The sequence below is a fragment of the Chiroxiphia lanceolata genome, chromosome 3 (genome assembly GCF_009829145.1).
Source record: "Chiroxiphia lanceolata isolate bChiLan1 chromosome 3, bChiLan1.pri, whole genome shotgun sequence".
Taxonomy (NCBI): domain Eukaryota; kingdom Metazoa; phylum Chordata; class Aves; order Passeriformes; family Pipridae; genus Chiroxiphia; species Chiroxiphia lanceolata.
The window spans coordinates 98082824-98104816 of NC_045639.1; the positions used below are offsets into that span (position 1 = coordinate 98082824).

At 38.1% G+C, this 21993-nt stretch overlaps 1 protein-coding gene across 18 annotated transcripts in view; it reads right to left on the reverse strand.

The window, feature by feature from the left end:
* The window catches only part of MYT1L (myelin transcription factor 1 like), a 322542-nt gene that overhangs the window by 77101 nt on the left and 223448 nt on the right, over positions 1-21993 (reverse strand). For 13 of the 18 annotated variants that reach the window (XM_032682424.1, XM_032682426.1, XM_032682425.1 and 10 more), the window contains one exon: positions 1099-2076. In XM_032682424.1, coding sequence (XP_032538315.1) covers positions 1099-2076 — 978 coding nt within the window. The remainder of the gene's footprint in view (positions 1-1098; positions 2077-21993) is intronic. The other 5 variants (XM_032682436.1, XM_032682434.1, XM_032682438.1 and 2 more) reach the window with 1 other exon arrangement.

Here is a 21993-nt window from a genome sequence, read left to right on the forward strand (position 1 = left end):
CTGCCTACATGAATGTCACAAGCAGATCACTTTTTAAAAAACAGGGATTTATAAAAAGGAGAAAAATGCCCACCATCTCAATTATAGAAAAGAAATCAAATATTTTTACAACAAATATAAGATGAACCCAGTCCCTGCTTAGCATCTCCCAAGAAATACCATGTCCTTAACTTCCACTAAAGTCAATGGGAATCAGGGGTGTTCAATGAATCTCAGGAGGTATTGAACACTTAATACAACACAGCCCTACGTGTACAGATGTAGACACGTTAAAGAGAGGTGTCATAATATAAATACATCATCACCATGATAATCCTGCAAATTAAAATGCATTCTAAAGGTAACCTTTAGTCTGTTCTTTTTTCCTTTTTTTTTTTCTTTTTGTATTGAATTATGGTCAAGGCAGCACCTTAACTGTTTCCACAATGGAATGAAACCAGTGAAGTGGAATGCACATAAGAAAGAAATTGCTATTGATCTCAGCCCAGGCCACACCATGCCTTGCATAGCAAATGGTTTCCATTACCTTACTATCTTAAGATAATTAATGTGCAGTCACTGCCCCTATCTTATGTTATCGGTCATTTTGATACTGTTCAATTTCTATCAGGCAATTCTACATTTTAGATGGGAGAGGTTTCATCAATAACTGTCATTTGATGATAATTTTATAAGTCATGATGCCACCTACCCAATCCAATCTGTAATATATGCATTTCACAGCTGATTGACTACCTGCTACATAACCCCTCTCTCCAACACAATTCCCTTGTTTTTTAATTATTACTATAAAATATATTAAAAACTTGAGAAAAATCTTTGCCTCTTTCAACATGATCTCTTATTTGGTTTGTTTCCCCGAGAAGTTACTTTTTAAATTTAGCCACTGATATACTGTACATATTTCTAGCACTGCAGAATGAATACTTTCATTTTATAATCATAGCATGATGTTATTTTACAAACATGTCATACTATAATTCTAATAAAGTTCCCATTATGTGGAATTAATAATTTCATTTCAGAAATCTATGCAAAAACTTAACATGTTAGCTTACACTTTCTCATGACATAACATACGGTATATAGAAATATTACCTTTACCATAATATGGCTTTTTGACATGGCCGTCACTGGGTTTAGGCTTCCTGTCATCTCCAGAAAGGTGTCTTGGAGACTGTTCCTCATATGATCTCATATTATCCCTCCTTCCAGCTTCCACTGCCATTTTTTCTCTCATGGCTTTTGCTCTCTCAGTTTCCAAAGCAATTGCTTTCTCAAGCAGGGTTAAGTTACCTTTTGTCATATCAAACACTTCTTCAGACCTATCTGAAGTAATAGAGGTGGTATCATCGTCTCTTTCATGACAACCATCCTCCTTGGCACAGCTAGAAAAAGTCCTAGATCTGGGGCTCAACTGTTCTTCAAGCCTCATTAGGTTCATCATATCAGAGTAATTCCGGTCTGGTGTTCTTCCTTGGAAGTCATCTTCTTGCCTGACATGCTGACGAGTGTTCATGTTTTGCTGTTGATTTCTTTCCTGTGGGTTTGTCTCACTGAGTTTCCTAGCCAGATCAAAACACTGGTTCCTTAAGCACTCCAAACTGCTGAGACACACCTCTTCGTCACTCTCCTCCACTATTTTTTCTGTAAGTCCATTGTTCACAGGCTTCCCTAGCATTACAAAGTTCATATTCCTATTATCTTGTTGTGAAGTATTGTCTGCATAATTTCTGTCATTAATGTTTTCTGAGAGCACTACACCATGTCCTTGTGCTAACAATTTAAGGGAGTCCACTGTTTCCCTAACAACATCACTGTCTAAATCTAAACTCAGCTCACTTTTCCGACCGATATTTTCATTTTTGTCACTATCATCTTCCAGACTATTAGATGTATTGCTGTTCATTTCTGATTCTGTCCTGGCTCTGTATGCTGCATCCTCTGCAATTTTGCCAAGATTTAACAAAGACTTGGCCACCAGTTCATCGTAATTATCATACTCATCATTATTGTTATCGTCTTTTTCTGTGTCTTGCATTATTCGAGTATTGTGACAATTCATTTGATGGTCTTCTGCATAAAAAATAGAAACAAAGAAAGAAACAAAGAAAGAAAGAAAAAGGAAAAGAAAAGAAAAAAGTGGCTACAATTGGAACTGTTGTTGCAAACGCACGGACAGAAAACAAAGTGCATGTCAAATATTGTTAATCAAACAGCAATTCTATAACACTATGGCTGGCTGGCCCATGTGAACTGAATTTCTCTATAGTCCATAAGGCTATTTTGTTTATTTTCTATTCACATGAATTTCTTTCACAGAACCGATAAGAAATAAGCAATCAAAATGCTAATTACTACTACTGCTAAATATTACGGCATAAATACTTATGTTTCTCCTTTGCTTTTATATTTACAGTTTTATGGGGCTTATTACAATCACATTATTCATATGACAGAATCGCCTATGTTTTCGACTTTTCTCACTCCTGTATTTCCTATAAATATGGTAGATGGCAAAGGAGTGAGTACTACTGGATTTATTCTCTTGCTGATGAACACCATTCACCAAAAGAGAAAGAAATACACCAAGCAGGAAAATGTACCTTTTTTAGCACCATACACACCATTAATGCTAGATGACCAGTAACTACACACAAAGATTAAAATGGCATTTTACTTGGTGGATCATCAGTAGAAATCAAAATCTTTCAGTTCAACTGTGAAGAAGTAAGAATTTTAAAAGAGCTGTTACATGAAAGGAAGATAGAAGCAATTATATGCACAATATAATTTGAAGTAAATATGCTAGCCCAAATTATATGGCCATAATATATGTATGATAGGGCTGTTATCTACTATCCTGTGTACTGTAAAAAAATGGTGCAGAGTTACCACATTTTACTCAGCTTTGTTTTAGTAACTGTTGAATAACAGAGGGATAGCTTAATAAGATGGAGCCAATGTGAAGCCCTGAGGGTGAGATTCATCTCACCTAACTTTAGACATGAGCAAGACAGGCATCTATATCTGAGTAAGCTATTTCACGTTCCCGTCCTTAGTCAGTAAGAGAAGCAGACACTTTAAGGACAGGCCCACCTGATCTGGTTAAGATTATCTTCTTGAGAATAAAACTAATAACCACTAAAAGTGGCTGCTTCTCTTCATTGACAACAAAGGGACTCAGACTAGATGTCTACCTTAAAGATATCCAGATTCGGTCAGATGAATATCATCCAGAGAGCATTTTCTGGTATCTCATGTTCACTCAGAAGTTATGCCATTCTTAGACCCATTCTTAAAACAAATATACATGCATGGTTACTTACTAATAAACGTCCCATAAGTTATACTTTGATAATTGGTTACCCAAGCAAATTTTAACATTTTGCATCACAACTGGAAAAGAAAGATCCTAAATCTGAGATTACAGTGACATGCTAAGTCAGTTTTTCAGCTGGTGCAAACTGAAAGAAATCATCAGAGCTGGGACAATTAACACCTGCTCAGGAGCTAGTCCATCAACTTCTGATAGCATCTTTTCAGCTTAGATGTATTTTCAACACTGGTACACCTAAACATGTAGCATTTTCTAAAGTGTGACTCTTATGTTTCAGGTTAAACAAACTAATGTGGGAAATTTCAGGTGGTAGGTGGCTTGTGCACTAACATTTTGATAATAGGAAATAATGTTTGATAAAAATAATTGTAAGCCAGTGGACAAGATGATAAATCAGAGTTTTAAATACAAAGCTCAACAGCACAATAATTAATATTTCAGCCACAAGATAGTATTCCTTCTACACAGTGGTTAGGGATCCTGGGATGATAGTAGGCTGTAGTTAAGCAGCAGAACTGGCTGATGACTAGGCTATGTCTAGAGAAAAAAATATTCTAATGGTAAAATATTATACCATATCTATTATCTACTTGAATACAAAGGACAAATAATTAATAGGGAAGATTGTACGGCAATTTTTACATTACAAGATATTCCAAGTCAATAGTGGGTTATCTATTTATCATAAAAGGTGGTCTTATTTTCTCTTCTGTGTTTCTCAAGATCATAATAATTCACATTCATGTTTCAGTACCACAAAAATTAAGTATAACAGAGTATCAGATTTTCAGTGTAAAAGTAAGGATTGCCCTTTACACTTCCTATTTGAAAAATGACCATTTTGAATAACTGCACAGAAGGCGGCAATGAAGGACTACTGGATAATTAATTTGTGCTATTTGAAAAGCAAAAGTTTTAATACACTAATAATAATTTCTAAAGTGAAATGTACAGACAAATCCCACATTAATTTAAATAATAAGGATAAAACCTGATCAAGAAGATTATTTAGTAGAAACTGCTGCTTTTGTGGGGTGTTTCCTGTAACTACACCTCATGGGCGGTCAGGAGTAGCAAAAGAAAAACCAAAGTAATCAAAGAAGTAGCAAACTATAGCTCCAAAATTGCCAGTGCCTTCAACTTTAGGATGAGGTATCTACAAACACTGGTGAAATCAGTCCAAATCTAGCTCTAGCATAATGTTGAAATACAGAGTAGAAAAAAACCATATTTGCTCAAGTTGTCCTGAGAACTGCTTAGGTATGTAGTGACTATTCCAGGTCAGCTTTTGAATTGTGTAAAGTTTCAGGGATTTTTTCTTTTAAAAGGGAGTTTATGTTTGGTTTTACATGAATAGAGTCACATAAATGATCACCAATGGGAGGAATATGTTATACTTTGCCTCCACAAATGAAAAGTCAAAATATGAATCATGTACTGTATGAGAGAAGACATCTAAATTCCTTTTGAGTAGGGAAGCTGGGTGAAAGCTGTAACTATAGTATTTTTTATTCCAGTGTTTGGTTGTATCTTTTTCAGTAAGTGGCAGAGGAGAAGAAAGTGTAAAGCATTAATCCCAGATGAGAGAGGCGGGAAAACAAAATATTTAAATTGAGTTTCATTTCTCCTCTTTTAATTTTTGGCCTTTTCTTGCATCCCCTCTCTTTAACAACTATTTTGCTCATGTTTCTTATCTCCATGCAACAGTTAATTTTAATGAAAAGGATACTTATGCATGCCATATCATCTCAATAAACAGTTGGATTCTGAGCTTGCTCTGGTGAGGCACCTGCATCACCTGTTTATTAAAATGAAATTTTAAATACTCAATCAGTTTGTGTATTAGTTAAGGGTCTCCTGGAAAGCATGTTAGATCAGCAGCTCTATGTGAGCCTATATGCCTTTTGTCTGATTCAGCTCTGTAAAATCTAATCTCTCTTTCATTTCACATTTCTGTGATTCCTAAGATTTAACCTTTAATTCAGTAACTACCTTTACACTGTGCTGTTTAATGGCTGTCTGTTAAATGACTGCAAAACGCATAGAACTAGAACACTTACTCCACCCCTCGCATAAATTTTGGAACCGGTGACACAAACTGAAGTTTTTTATTTGGTGAAGAGGCTGAGATGTCTCACAAAGACACAAGTTAGCCAGTTTAGGTGAAGAACACACAAAGCTGATATATCCTTTTTCTGTTAGCTTTAGGGTTGCATGGACACAGAATACACAACACAGTTTAAAAAGAATATCAGATTATTTTAGCTCTCATCCACACAGTACCATGATAATTTAGACATTCTTTTTAATTTGTTCTTTTTAACTCCCAGTGGATATAACAAATGACAGGAGGAAACTATAGTGAAGAATAGTGTAGAATAGCTACAAAGAGCTGGAAGCCTTTAGCCATCTCAACAGAAGTGCACTTGTATTGCACTAAAAAAAGTGAATAATTTGATTTCTTTTTGCACCTTTCATCCAAGGATCTCAAAGCACTTTACAAACATTATTTTAAAAAGCCTCACAACACCCCTGTGAGGTAGGTATTTTAAACCCATTTTACAAATGGGAAATTGAAACACAGAGTTGAGTGACTCTTTCCATGTCATACCGGGAGTCATTGGAGAATAGGGACTATAGCCTCTACATCCTTGATTGTTTCCTCCTTTTGTTCCTATCACATCCATATTTAACCCATTTTTTGGCAGAAGAAATGACTTGCTGGTTTTAGCGTAGGGAGTCATGCAAAACAGCACTTCCCTTTTGAAAAGGAAAATATATAGCATTTAGACTGAGAGATTCTGCAGAGAGAGGCAATGATACTTCAGTAATAACAGCTACATTCTTACCAAAGGACAAAGACTTCAAAACAAGACTTTCCAGATCTGTTGTTTATGTATTAAATTACTCACTTTCTCTCAAGCACAGGAAGACACGATGGCTAAGAAGCTGAACCTATATGTGGTCACACAGGCTTCCTGGCCAGATGGATGGTTTCATTATCCAGGCAGCGTTGCCTGCTTTAAAACACTTCACTGCTCTTGCCACTGCTACTTGTCAATTCCTAAGTGCTCAGCATACGATACTACTGCACCACCATTTTCCTCCCTTTGAGCTGTAATGTGAGGTGCATGCACACATCTCCACATTACAATCTGTGATAACTGGCCTATGAGAAATATTTAGCATGACAACATTGGCACAAATGAATCCCAAATCTTAGAAAGTCACAGCATCATAGGGGATGGGGGGTTGTATGTACATTGCCTTCTCCTCTGGGGAAATCTCATGAGTAAGGAAACTCAAGAGACGGAAAACTCAGTGAGCTCTCAACTTCTTCACTCCATACAGAAGAAATAGAGCACTTGTGTAACCTCCGAGGACCTAAGCAAGGTCTCCTAAAAGTCTAAACAGTCCTACTAACATATGATTTGCATCAGAGCCCAAGCCTTTGAATATGCCTATCTCAGGGACACACTGAACATTGAAGTTGACCTCTGCATGAAGAATCTTTTCTTCATCTCTGCAAAAGTTCCTAAAGTTCTTTTACTCTAAGTGCTATAGGTAAAGAGACTCGTTTTTATACTACTTGATTCCTTTATGGACTTCATATAACTAATGAAAGGCAAAAGAAAAAGATAACTGTTCACTTGGTTACTTGATTCAGTCTAACTATTCCATTATATCTCATTTTTTTCCACTAATCCCCCTCAGCCTGCTACAGCTACTTACAATTGTTATAATAATGGGATTTACTGTTGACTCTCTTACTATAATGATAGTTTTCAACTAATAACCAAAGCTCAAAGTAAAATAAATGAAGAGTAGAAGTCATTAAGCATAGCAAGGAAGTTCTGAGCTGAAGAACACAGCACATTACAGTAGGAGTCAGTATTATAAACTAATAGTGAGGACCACAGTGCCCATACACACTTTTAAATATACATAATTTTCTGGCTTACCATGTGTTTTCTTTCTTTTTTTCTGTTACATTTTGATCTTTGAATTTTCTATGGGTTCCACTTTTTATCTGGTTTTGCCTGCTCGAAAATTAAGCACTACTTTTTTTTTCTTTTCTTTTTTTTTTTTTACTTTCCCCTAAGGACTGAATGGGATCTTCATAAATCTGAATCTCTTTCCTGTTGTGAAGTGATTATTGACATATAAAAGCATTTCATCTTTTTCCTGCTTTTTGCTATTAAAATATATTTTAAACAGAATATTAATAAATTATTTTGGCATAAAAGCATTTTGAAGATCTAGTTTTCTGTAATCTTTTTCTTATGCCATCCATATGACCTATTATTATGCCTCTACTTATGTCAAACCTGCATGAATAGCATCCTAATCTGCAAATATTCACATAAAGTATTGGTAGAATATGCATGTTCTTACCTGGGTTATTCCTATTAACATAAAGGGAGAGAGCATCAGTTAATCCACATGAATGGGGATGCAGCGTACTTTTAAAATTTAGGTCATCTGTTATTCATCCACGTTTCCCACTCCAAATCTCTATGAGCTACCTGTATCAGTACAGTTTTGGAAAAGGATCTGAGGATATCTGATAGCTCCTCTGACAAGACCATGACTGACGTAATTTTGCTTCAAGTGTCAGACTGCAACAGCTTCTTAAAAATTATCAAGGTTCTGACTCAAGCCAATATGTTTAAGATTTTGTCATTTCACCACAAGGTGCAGCTTGCCTTTCTTTGATCTTAAGAGATTGCCACATTTCATCTACATTGCCATGGAATCATGAAGTAGCTGTAGCAGGAAGGGCCCTTGGAGGCTATCTGGTCCAACCCTTGCTCAAAGAAAGTGCCAGTTTAGACCAGATTATCAGGGTCCCATTCTGTCAGTCCAGCTTTGAATGTCTTCTAGGATGGAGATACCACAGCATCTCTGGGAAATCTATTCCAAGTGTTTGACCACCCTCATGGTGAAAAATTCATTCTTATTTCTAAATTGAATTTCTTTTTTTACAACTTGCATCTCTTGCATCTTATGCTGCACACTTACATCTTCTCTCCACTCTCCATATAAGTAGCGCAAGACAAGCATAGTTCTCCCCTTACCCTTGTCTTCCTCAAGTGAACAAACTGTTTTTTCTCAGTGTCTCTGTACATCATGTGCTCCAGCTCTTTAACCATCTTGGTTGTTCACCACTGGACTCCAGTATTTCAAGATTTTCTTGTGCTGATGAGCCCAAAACTGGATCTACTGCTCCACATACAAAAGTGTAAGTGCTGCATAAAGGGGAATAATCACTTCCTGCAGACTTCTGGTTACTATCTCCAGTCTTTTCATCCTGATAGCTAAACATTATTTCAAAAAAGTCAAAAGCAATGAATTTGCTGTGGATTACCTTTTTTTCTCTACCACAGAGAAAGTAGAAAATACTTTTCAGTTACCCACAGGCATCCCTTTAAGTAGAAAAGGTCCCTGGTTGGTATGGAGTCTGCTTGTTTAGTTTTCAGTTATCTGCAATATTTGGTATGAAGGTACATGTTTAGGTTCAAGAAGGAATCTGCTGGGATTATCTGTGAAAAGAAGTGGATATGCTGGGTTTGCAAGGGCAATACAATTTAGCCAGTCACTCCCATCTGGTCCACCCTTCTTTGAGAATCAGGTTCAGGCAGCCCTTAATTGTTTTAACCTGACTTCTTTCTGGGCAGATAATGAGATGGCTTTAGCTGATGATTGGTATTCATTTCATCCTACTTCTTCTCCCCAGGAAATCTATATGAGGGAGGGGAGATATTGTCTCATAGCCTTATAATGATTCAGTGGAGATTGGTAGTTTCTTGCTTTCTCTCAGGTTTCCACAGCTCAGCAGGGCAGCAGGGAACGAGGAAGCCAAACCTATTCTCCAGACACTGAGATCTAGCAGGGAGACAGCAGGAGAGCTGAGGACCAGCTGCACTGATGGCAGAACACCCACTCAGAGAGCTCTTGGTACAGAGTTTCTCATGGGGCTAATCCTAAGACTGCTCAGGCAACAGTGACCCGTGCCTATACCCCACCCATGATCACTGCTTTACACAGAATGCAGCCTGAAGAACACATTTTCAGTTCATAAAGTAACATTTTCCTTCCCACACACAAATCTCTGAGAAAGACATGTTGGAAACTTTCAGTATAGGGATACATCATTTCTTTTTACTGGTTTCATTTCAGTAAATCAGATCTCTGATTTAGTGCCAGATCTCCATATTGAACGTCTCCATATGAATTAGACATCTAGACTCTGTTTACAGACAGTGGACAAAAACATGCATCCTGAGATATGATTTTTCATCCTAAAATAGGTATCTAAAGTAGATTGGCTGAATTATTCCCTAAAAGTGACTATTTCTCTTGATTGGTTATCAATTAAATTGATGGGATGAATCCTATCCCTACTGCTTTTACTCAAAACTCAAATTGATCCTTGATGAATTTCAACGTATGACACAGTAGGAACTGCAGAGAGGAAGGAATGAGGGAGCTACCCAACAGGAACTATCGTTAGGTTGTGGACAGAGATATGTTAGGAAAGGCTGGTGTGGATGAGATAGCATGGATGCTTTGGATGGGAGAGATGCTTATGATTGCATGATCTATATGGAGAAAATTATATCTTTTTGGATGTGTTTGATCTCCATTATAAGTTTAATTACTTTTTTATAGTTGTGTTTGATTATCAAAGGAAACCTGCTGGTGCTTTGATAATAATCTGACCTGACTAGCAGAAGGGACAGAGGCACACATCACTGTCATTCTAGAGGATGAGAGAATTGCTAAATACGGTACAGTTGAAATTTCTTCTCCCTGTCTCTCTTTCTATCCTCTCAATAAGTTCAGTGCCAAGGAATCTGTAAAGACAAAGACATCTGTGTGCATGAGTGCCAGACTTTACTTCATCTGAAATGTAAAGCTTTTCATTAGGGTGTTTGTATTTTTATTTCTTATCCCCCCCATCCAGCTATTTCATCTACATTTGCCTCATTCCCCATCTTTTCATGACAGGGAAGGCTGACTAGTACTCCACAGAATAAGGAGAAACTAAATATAGCGGCGCTTTCACCGCCACGGCCCGGGTTCGATTCCCGGCCAGAGAAAAAGTCCCCCGGGTAGATGGAGCTCGTTAGCCCTGTAAGGCCATCCATCTAAGAGAAGGTCACTCTATACAAACCTACGTCCTGAGGACCTCACTGCCACCGTCCAAGCTTGCTCGGCCCCGGCAGATGAACCTCAGGATTAAAGGGTGGGCTCAGCTCAGCGCACACTGTGTCTCACCTAAAAAATCCACTGCGCAGGCTCGAAGGGTAAAGACCCTTCCCAAATCTTCGTTCGCGAAGACTGGCCATATATAGCCATTCTAGTGTAAACTAATTAGGGACAGAACACCAGACCAAGCAGAGGCATGTAATTATTCATACTGCTACATGCCTGTCTCGTATTGGCCTTTTCAGCCACCAACGCACTTGCAACAAACGTGGGTAGAGCCCTTCCCAAATCTTCGTTCGCGAAGCCCAGCCGTGATACTCTCAGTGAGGCCTTGGCATGATTGTTAGTTGAGTGACTTAACACCTTTCCAGCAATGTCCAGACACACTGAAGTGGTGCCAGTTAGGGACCATTCCCAAGTTTGAATGTGGTAACCCTATTTTGGAAGGTAAAAGATTAGCTGTATGCCCCCAAGTCATGCAACAGTTGAACTCAGCATGAAATGAGTGGACTGTGGTCTGTTTTATTCACTCACATAGATATGATCTGATTACTGTGAATGAAGAGACAAAAGCAGGAAAATCTGTAAGCTGGGATCAATGGAAAGTGCACTGTTAACTGCAGCCTCCGAAGGAACGAGTAAGGCAAATGTGAACCTACTCTTTTAACCACGTGGACTGAGTTTGCACAGCAAGGTTCTGATAGCAGGGTGGCTACAGGGGTGGCTTCTGAAAGAAGCTGCCAGAAGCTTCCCCCAGGTCCAATAGAGCCAATGCCAGCTGGCTTCAAGATGGACATGCTGCTGGCCAATGCTGAGCCCCTCAGCGATGGTAGTAATGACCCTTGGATAACAAAGTTAAGAAGAAAAAACAAAGTTATTTAGTTATTGGTCAGAAGAAAGTCTGGCCAGAGAAGAGAGGAGTGAGAATATGTGAGAAGAACAACCCTGCGGACACCAAGGTCTGTACAGAAGGAGAGGGAGGAGGTGCTCCAGGTGCTGTAACAGATTCCCCTGCAGCCCGTGGTGCAGACCATGGTGAGGTAGCCGTGCCCCTGAACCCCTGAAGGTCCATGGTTGAGCAGAGATACACTTGCAGCCCATAGAGGACCCCACATCGGAGCAAGTGGATGCTTAAAGGAGCCTGTGACACTGTGGAAAGCCCACACTGGAGCAGCCTCCTGGCAGGATCTGTGGCCCCATGGAGAGAGAAGCCCACACTAGAACAAGTCTGCTGGTAGGACTTGTGACTCCATGGAAGACCAACACTGGAGCAGCCCATGCCTGAAGGGCTGCACCCCATGAAAGGGGCCCGCAATGGAGGGTTTTTGAAGAACTGTGGCCCACGGGAAAGACCCACATTGGAGAAGTTCATGGAGAACTGTCTCCCATGGGAGGGACCCCAGGCTAGAGCAGGGGAAGGATTTCTCTCCCTGAGGAGGAAGCCGTGGCAGAAACAACATGTGATGAACTAATTATAACCCTCGTTCCCCAACTCTGTGCACTGCTAGTGGAGAGGAGGTAGGGGCTGTGAAAGAGGCTTTACTTTAATTCTCATTATCCTACTCTGATTTTGATTGGTAACAAATTCAATTAATTTGCCCAAGTCAACTGTTTTGCCCATGACAGTAATTGGTGAGTGATCTCTCCCTGTCTTTATCTCAACTCAGGAGGGGAGTGATAAAGAGTGGCTTTGGTGGGCACCTGGCATCTAGCCAGGGTCAACCCACCACATCATGCTACTCCAGTCAGTCAAGAACTGTGGACTTCAAAAAAGAGAAAATGGTGACTCAGTGGTGCAGGTAGTTCTCGGCCAGCTACAAGGAGTCTTTAGTATCTGTTTGTTTGCTATCTATATCATGTGTACAGATGGCCTATGTGACTGGAAGAGTCTCTGAAGGAGATTAGAGTACCAGACACCTGTCAAATGCAGGAAATGTATACTATGGTAACAGATATAAATCACCTTTTTATGTCACTAGGACATCTGCAAAGATATTTCCAGTGAGGTTATTCCAACAACCTGTTCACCTAAAGGCCACACAGCGCTACCATTTTTGAAATTGTTAGCTCATCCTTCTATGAGGGATTTCCCAGTGCTGTTCAGATCTGCACTGGAATGTCTATCCTGATGATGAAAGCTTGTGTCTTTTAAAAGGAGAGTATTTGCTGGACAAATTTAAACACCTACATATTTATATAGATTTCTATACGTTTCCAACTAAATATATACATGCCAGCTATGATGGCAGTGGCTTTGTTGCCAGTGTCACAGTGACTAGAGCAGCACAGCCTTGGTGCATGACATCTATGCTGAAACTCTACACTTGCAGAAACAATGAGCAATGAAGTGGATTAATCAAACAATTAACCTCAATAGCCAAATTTCCAAAGTACACACACGTACAGAGATAATCTTACACTGTACAAAACTAAAACCTGAGTCTGGTCTCAGGATGCTTCCACTCAGAAGTTATTTTGCTTGAGTTCATTGGTGAAAATAATGTACATGAGATAAAATCAGTGTATTTACTTCTGCCTGAAATTATTTTTGGGTTTTTTTTTTTCACCCTAACATATTTTCACTTTCAATTGCCCTTTGTGTGATTATTTTTAGGCTCTAATCTCATTAACTTAATTTTCTGTGCACCAAAATGTCTGAGCTACTTAGGAGCCAATGGAATTAACCTATCCAACATGAACTTTTCCTCTCTGTCCCTTTGTATCCGGTTCTGTATTATGTTTTATGACTTCAGAATTAATTTATTAAATGGAATTGCATCAAATCCATTCCTAAAACTCAGATAAACTATGTACATTATTTCCCCACTGCCTATCTTCTCAATGATGCAAAATTGCAGATTTCAAGCAAAACACATACTTGCTAAAGGACAGTTATTCTTTCTTTAATTAATACATTGCTATTACTTTTAGTTATGCATTTCTAAACAGTTAGTAATATTGGCTCATTGCTGTTTACATCTTATCGATAGATCAAGTGTAGTTTAATAATCCTTCTTTTCAATATTATAAAAATTTTCAGAGAGTCTACACATTTTGGATGGGGTTTTAGAAGTGCTCTGCCTGCATCTGGTTCTGATTCTACTAATGACAATGATATAAAGTTCCATCACTAAGGTGTAAAGATGCAGTAAGTTACAACACATCATGAACTACAGGAAAATGTTCACACATTACTAGGGAGGGGAAAATGTAACAGAAAAGATTGTGGTGCATGACTTATGGGTGTGGGTATTTTGTCTAGCCCTGATCTTCCACCTCATAGCCTTTTAATTGTTAATTTAAAGATTCTGCATAATGCAGATTCTAGACTGCAGATCTCACATCTGTCATTTCCTGCTGTCTGGGAAGGAATCCTAGCAGTATATTTCACTTGGTCTCTGCAGTACTACCATGCTGACCTTTACATTTTTCTGCATTTTTTTTCCCCTGTATAAGCCCTGTCCTCTCTTTTACATTTGGAACTTATTGTTTCCATTTCTGTGTCAGAAGACCCTTCAGTCATTGAATCAAATTTGTAAATGTAAACTCATACCATATCTTTAAGGGGGATTTCAACATGAATCACTCACAAAAAATCTTATGAGTAGCAGCAGTAATTTTTTCAAGACTTTCAGATTAGACTCCTCATGTGGTATGTTGAATAGAAAGGAATAGTCATATTTCTATTCTTCTTGGTGATACATCTATGCTTATCTGTGGCTTAAACCTGGGAGACAACATTGATCAACTGTTCAAGGCTCTGCTTCTACATGTACTGAAACAGCTCCAGCCTTAAGAAGCTCTCTACCTATCTAACATTTAAGCCCTGAAGGATTCTAGATCTTAGGTCTTTTATACATAAGTTCCCAGAGAAACCTAATCCAATAGGTATGCTCTTACACACACATAGAAAAAAACAGCTTCCCATGAACTGTTGCTTTGACTGCCTTGCCTAATTTGTAGCCAAGGGGAGAACTGCCTGTTTCCTTCTGTATTTTCTCTGCTTACCCCTTCCTGCCCATTACCCAGGTGAAATACATTGTTTAGTGGGTCACTCGCTAAAGAACTATAAGACTACGAGCATAAGCTCTCACAGTTTACGTGAATTCTACACTACATTTCCCATGAAAGTTTGCTAGTCACCACAAAAAAAAGCTAAACTGGATTCCAGCTCCATTAGGAAGCAGAAAATAGAAGAGTAAGTCAAGCCGTGAGACAGTTAGAAAGTCCTTAGAGCAAAGACAGAATGCAGCATGTCCTGCTTTTCCAGAAGAATGACCCTCTTTGGTCTATAACAGTTCTGGAATATTTTTTTGAGGGAATAAGAGAGCTCCATTAGAATGTGTAAGAGTGTTGCTTATGCAAAGTAGTCTCTGGTGTAGTCTCCAACCTTCTGTGTTAGCAAAGAAGGACATGTGGCACTGAACTTCTTCATCACCTCTCAAAATTAACTCAGGCACCTGCATTACAGACTGGGGTAGAATTTTCACTCCATTCTATATTGAAACATTTATCTCATTCCACAAATGTAGTGGGATCCTTGGCTCCTAATAAAGTATTTCAGTTACTATTCACTTAAAAGTTGTCCTTTCTGACTGTATTTTCAGAGTACATTCACAGACTGTGCTCATGATAAACAAACACTATGATGAACTTTAGTATACTTTTTGTAAGTTCAACTTCAGTCCTATTCCTTACAGTTTGGTAATAATGATCTGTTATTCACTATTTCCATTATTACTTTTTAAAATATATTTTGCTCTTACTGATTGTAGGCCAAAGTTTTTTTCAACATATTGCAATAGAAGAATAATCAATTTTTAACTTTCCAGTAGATGCCAGCTTTTAAAATTGAACATAAATAAAACGTTTTAATTATTGCAGATGACAGAATGACAATCTTCTCTAAAAAGTTCAGCCCTGTTCATTATAGAGTGTCCAAGAAACTGTTTAGCAGATGCTTCTTATTTTTAGAGAATTTCTATAAGTGCAGGCAGTTGGTGAAACAATAGATTTGATACAATAGAAATGAGAAGAAAAGCAGTTGCACAGCATGACTTGAAACTGTATATGACAAGTAAGGAATCTCATCACATATGCTTTGGAAAAGGTAATGACAGAACTCTAACATGACATGGGCCTGGGCATCTTTGCCAACACTCCTGTGTTAGGTGACTGGAAGTGTTCATGCCACACAGACCTTTCCCTTATTCCGTCAGTAATCCATGTCTGCGGAGTACAGGGAAGAAAATGGCTGCTCGATTTGTTTGCTTTTGCAATTGTGAATTCAGGTTTTCTGTGGCGTTCCTTTAGTGTCACAGCAGTACTTACTCTTCCTATCAATAGTATAGCCTGCAAAATTAAGGTTTTGGGATGACAGAACTATCAGATTATGAGTTCACCTAAAAAACCCCCACTAAGTCTTGAGCTGTTGTGGTGGTTTGGGCTGGGCCTTCCTTGGTGACCAGTTTGTAACCAAGGAAGGGTCCAGATTTACCCAGTATTCCCTACGATTTTTACGTAAGCCAGATTATAAGAAGAAAGGAGGAGAGGCCTTCGCCCTCTTTCCTTCCGGTGGCTTGGAGGTGCAGGTTCCCTGCATTTGAGTCTGCCGGGTTGGGGAGCGAGGCCTGGTAGGGCCTTGTCGACCTTGGGAGGCGGAGGTTACCGGCGATCGTCCCGGAGCGACTCTCGGTTGTCCCAAGGAGAGTGGTGGGATACTTTCTTTGCTAACTCTTAGTTACTAGATCTCGGGCTACTGATTGGGATATATATATATCTTTTATTTTGGTTTTGTTCCCTTTCCCTTCCCCCTTCCCCTTCCCTTGTGAAATTCTATATATTTTTAAATTGTATATATATTTCAATTGTAACATAAGTGTAAATATATTTATATATATCACTTTAGCTGTCTCTCTCGTTTTGGGTTTTCTTAGTTGGTTGTTTTTTTTTCTCCCTCTTCTCCCTGAGGTTTGGGGGGGGGGAGGGGGGCTTCTGGTGGTAAGGTTTGGAGACTTGGCAGGGAGCCAGCTTCAAACCATAACAGCTGTCAATCCTGTTAACTTTCTCTGACAGAGCCACCATAAGTTTTTGCTAAAGCAGTAATATTTACTGCACAAAGCATATAATATCTGCCATGGTTTTCACATGGTGTTATGGATACTTGACATGCTTAATGTTAGTGACTATTTTCAGTACTTTCTGTATGAAGCTTTAATGTGCCAAATAATTCTGAGGATTTCAACAACAGTGACCAAACCCAGCCTCCTTTAGGTGGTTTCTTTCCTATTATTAGTTCTCTTTCTCTTCTGCTAAATGACTTGGCCTTCCTTGCTGTCCAGCTCATGAACTGTAGCTCCCACAGTCTCTACTCTTAAAAAAGAAAAAGCAGAATACATTAATTTACAGAAGGGGAAATAACTCTTATGGTACAGAAGGACTATGTCATATGGGATAGAGGTGACAAAAGAACAAAACTGAATTGTTCTGAGACCTGCAAAAGAAGGAAGAAACGCTTCCATAGTACAAAAGTATTCAGGATTACATATATATGTTCATTACACATCAATGTTTTTGTTTCAAAAGAATGCTTTGTTAGGTTTATATATCTCAGTTAAACAAAATTTATGTGACTTGAGGCATTTGCTAGGACTGCAAATTTGATTCGTGAGAACAGATATGGATCAGAAGAAATTACCAATCCAGTCTGCAATTTTATTTCATTTTATTATTTCTGGGAGGAACTCTAGTAAGGTAAAATTAACTCTACAGCTACCAAATAAAGTTCCCTGCTTTTCAGAGTGAAAAACTACTGTCTGTTATGACAAACACTCTAAGGCCAGTGGGAATTGTGAATTAATAGGGTGATCATAATTTGCTTTTAGAGATACACTCTAAACACAAGAGGAAAAATAGGAACTTCTAACATTAACCAAGCAAAAGTTATTTTATAGAATCATTACATCTCTAGTGTCAAGAAGGATTTGTACAGAGTCTGTGGTCACTGTGTAAGCTGCAATACAGTGTGGGCAATGCAGCCTTTGAAGTAGCACTGTGAAAGGCAAAGGAATTCAAAGCAAAAGCATAAAGAGTTCAGGTCTGTACAACCCATGAATATGTTTCTAGGAGTGACATATCCCAGATGTGAGACCTTCTACAGCAACACCAGGTCATTATGTTTATAAATATGGATGCAAGGGGCTGCTATATAATGTAGTTCACTAGTGGTTCTTTAAAGAACTACAACACATAAGTAACCGGCTTCTTGGCACAGTTGTGCCAAAAACAGGAGATCATTGCCAGTGAACAGGTTACAGAGAGTCTAAATGAGAATAGGAATACAGCACTTTAATTACTTCTCCAATCCATCTTATTCCAGAAAGAATTAATTTTACTATGTGATCTGTCCAGACAAAAAATGAAATAGGCAAAATCAAGGATCCACTCAGCATTCTCCTGCAGACAGAAGGATGCAATGGAAATGCAGAAAAGGCAACCTCTGCACAGCCTCTTCTGGAGGACTGCAATCTATGAGTATCCAAAGCAGCACTGCTGAGACATGGTTCCTTTGTGGACCTACTGCTGCCGCAAGACTAGAGAAAGGTTTGGTCACAGATTAGCCCTGAAGCAATTTAACATTACAACAGGCCCAACATCTCGTTCAGCTAACACTAAAGGAAAGGTTTAGTGTATTAGAAATACAAACAAGCAACCCCATGCCATGTAAAACAGTTTCAGAATGAAGCAGCATTGTGGTGCCAAATTTGTTCCATGGTGCTTTCATGGAACTAAGGTCTTCAGTTCAGACCCTGAACTCTCTAAGAATCCCAATGTCCTCTACAGGATTTCTGCTGACATCCACAAAATTCTGTCTCGTCAAAGGTGAATAATTTCTTTACACTGCATAAAGCTATAATTGAATCATTTGCTCTTGAAGGATGAGATATTTCACATTATCATTTAAGGCCTTTTATTTGTAGGGAAGGAGCTAAATATGCAAATCTCTACATGAGAATGATACTTAAGTACATTCCAAACTTTAAACATGGAGATTAAGATGAAAAGGGCTACATAAAGTTTCTAGACACAGCCCAGAAGGTTTACTGAGCCTCTGAATTAAACATTCACATAGAATGAAGTCTTCTAAAACAGTTCTTCAAGGGGAGGGAAAGTTAGAGATGACACGTGCAACACACGACCTCATGTAAATGGAACTCTACTGGCATAAAGCTACACTTGATTTGTCTTGATGCAAACAAGCTCAGCATCAGACCCAATCTCACTTCTGAGAATTAGAAAAAAATGTTTAAATAATGCTGTTTAATGTGTTTAAATTATATTGTTTATGAGCAGTAAACAGTAAAGACCTTGAGCATGGAACACAGCAGTAAGCAAAAGTTTACTAAACTAACATCTGAGTCATATTTAAGCAATCGGCCAACCAATCATAAACACATAATAAAGGTAATAAAATTATCTGAACTTTTTCCACAAGAACTAGAAGTATTCAAAGGGTATTCACCAGCTAGCAGTTTCCCCACCCTACTCCAGCAACCCTGAGGTTTCCAACTGTGAACTACCTGTTCCAAATGTTTTAACTGCATTATTTCCAAAAACATTTTCAGCAAAAATGCTTAGTCTGAATCTCTCCATAGGAAATATAAACAGCTAAACGGCAGAACATGTTGTAATCCATGCCTGCATCTTCAATGCAAAAAGAAGGTATCAATAAAAGTTCTTATGATGTTGTTTGACCCAATGACTCCCAGTCTGGAGCACTTCGTAACAAGACCAGAAAGTAAACTTTAACTTCTTATCCTGAGGACACCAATGCAGTGTCCAGGATAAATGTCTTCCACAGCAACTCTAGTTTTTTTCTGTTCTTCAGATTATTATTGATGAGACACTCTAAGCACAGGTTATCTTCTTTTACTCAAGGTGTAATATAGCAATAGACTTTATTAGCAAGGAGTTTAGATCTGCTTCACCTTGTAACCATCAGGTATTTATTTAGTCCTCTTTAGCCTTGGAAAATAAATTTTTTTCTGTATACGTTGCCCTAAGCAGTGAAATTTTGCTTTCTGGCTTCTTAATTTAAAGCTATAATTTACTTCTATTAGGTGCTTTTCCTCTGAGGTACACGTGAGTTTAGCTCCCTGCTCTGATTAATACTGAACACCTACTGTGTTCACCAAAGACATGACCACTTTCCTGCTAACAGTTTAAATAAATGAATATGATTAGTGGTCAGCAGGCTGACAGATGACCTTGCTAATACAGATATGTTGTCTTCATTTTATGAAGATGTTTACTTTATCAAGAGTGTTTTCAGCAGCATGCACAGCTGGAAAACTGTGTGCCACCATGCCTTCCTCAGCGCATGAGCTTCTTTCATCTTTTAAATTGATATTTGCATCTCCTCTAGCTTAGAGGACATAAGTGCTTCAGAAGCACTTCAGACGGGATCAAGAAGACAGTGGAGGGCACTAACAGTCTTAACGGAGCTTACAGGTGTATTATATTCAGGGTCTATCTGTCTGCATTGAGTTTATGTAAGTAAAAGAAAAAACACAAACATATTACGAGTTTTTTAAAAACCATCCTACAATTTAAAGAAATATGGTTGGATTCGATGATCTTGGAGATCTCTTCCAACCTAAAGAATTCTATGATTCTATGAAATAAGAAAACAGGCAGAACATCTATCCTTATGTCCATGTGCTAGGTATTATTATTAAAAAACCTCTACTGTGTCTCCTCTGAATTCCAAAGGTTCTCAGCAGCTGTCATCACAGAGAAAGGGCTCTCCAACAGCACCCTTTACTCTTACTCCTTCCCATTTGTATTGCAACTTACAGGTTATGTTACCATAACACAGGTCATCTATCTGTCATTTTTTCCTGGGATATAAGGGAAATAACAAAGATTCATCTTTCCTTTAGTGGACCTGTTGAACATAAGGGCTTTTCAAATCTCTTCATAGATAGATGGATAGATATCTGTTCTTCAAAGAGATTCAGATTTAATGGAAATTTAAAGAGGATATGTTAGCCATTGATAGAGAGTTTTTAGCATTAATTTTGGTTCAAAGGATTGTGTACAGAAATACAGGCATGGAATCGGGGACTCATTTAAAAAAGTTTGGTTTTTTTCCTCCTTTTAATTTTAAATTGTTATTTTGAGATTTGTGAGACTGTTTCCTTAAGACACATCTGTACTCTCCAAGTCCTTTAGTTTATCAGTGACAAGGCTACAAAGATGTGATTTTCAAAGGCTGTGATGTTTTCAGTGAATGCTCAAGTATTTTCAATAAGAACTGTTTACCTACATGACCTTTATATTATCTATATCCTCTGAGAATCCCACTCAAAATTCACTTTCTTTTAAACCAAAAAAGTATGAGCAATGACATGCCAGTGATGCACTTTTGTTTCCCAGAATTTACCCTTTTCTAAAAGAAAACTGAATTTGGCCTAAGAAACAGTAAAATACCTTACCCATACGCTCCTACCCTCTCCCTTCCCTGCCCTCCCCAATTGTTTCCTCTGTAGTCCTGTTCTATATTTGTTGAGGAATTCTTCTGTCATCAATACTTATGATTTTAACCTTCTGTCACCAGTATTTATGATATTAACTCTTTTGTCCACCTAGGCTATAGTTACTTATGGAAGTTTTCTGAACAGCTATCATCTACAGCACCAGTGACAGAAACCTTTCTGAAAACTGTCAGGCATCCTGGTGACCAGTGGGTAAATTCTGCATTTTGTTTCTAGAGATAGGAATACTAAGACACATTCAGACTTCCTGCTAAGGTGACTTATAGGGTGGTTTGCTACATTATCTACATTGTAGTGAGCAGCAACTGATTGTATTAACTAAATTCATAGTTGACAGACCTAATTTTCCATATAGTCAATAGATAAAGGCAAGAGTCATATTTAGACCATAAAGTTTAAGAGCACCTAACTTTGCACTTTTTTCCCCTAGAAAATCAACAGTCCAAATTCCACCAATACAGCTGTTGCTACAAGCAGAATAAAGTGAAACTTCAGGATCCCTATTGGAATCAATAGGAAATAAACTATTTTAAAAAATCTGATTTATTGATTAGCTTCTAGACCTCACCAAAACCAAAGTGTTATCACTCTCCACTCCCTGGCATAGACATAAGGAACTCCATACTGCCTTCCTCATTAATTGCTAGGAATTCTTTCTTGTAAATTATCTGTGCTCTAACTGGGACTGTTGCATAGTGATTACCATGTTGATACTCAAAAAGATCATTAAATACCTTTCTCATAAAATTCTATTATCACTTTTCCAATTTTCTGAGGAATTTTTCTTAATGACTAATTTTTTACATAGAACATATATATATATATTTATTAATGTACATTTGTTTTATTACTGGAATAGCCTAAGTTTTAATTACAAGTAATATG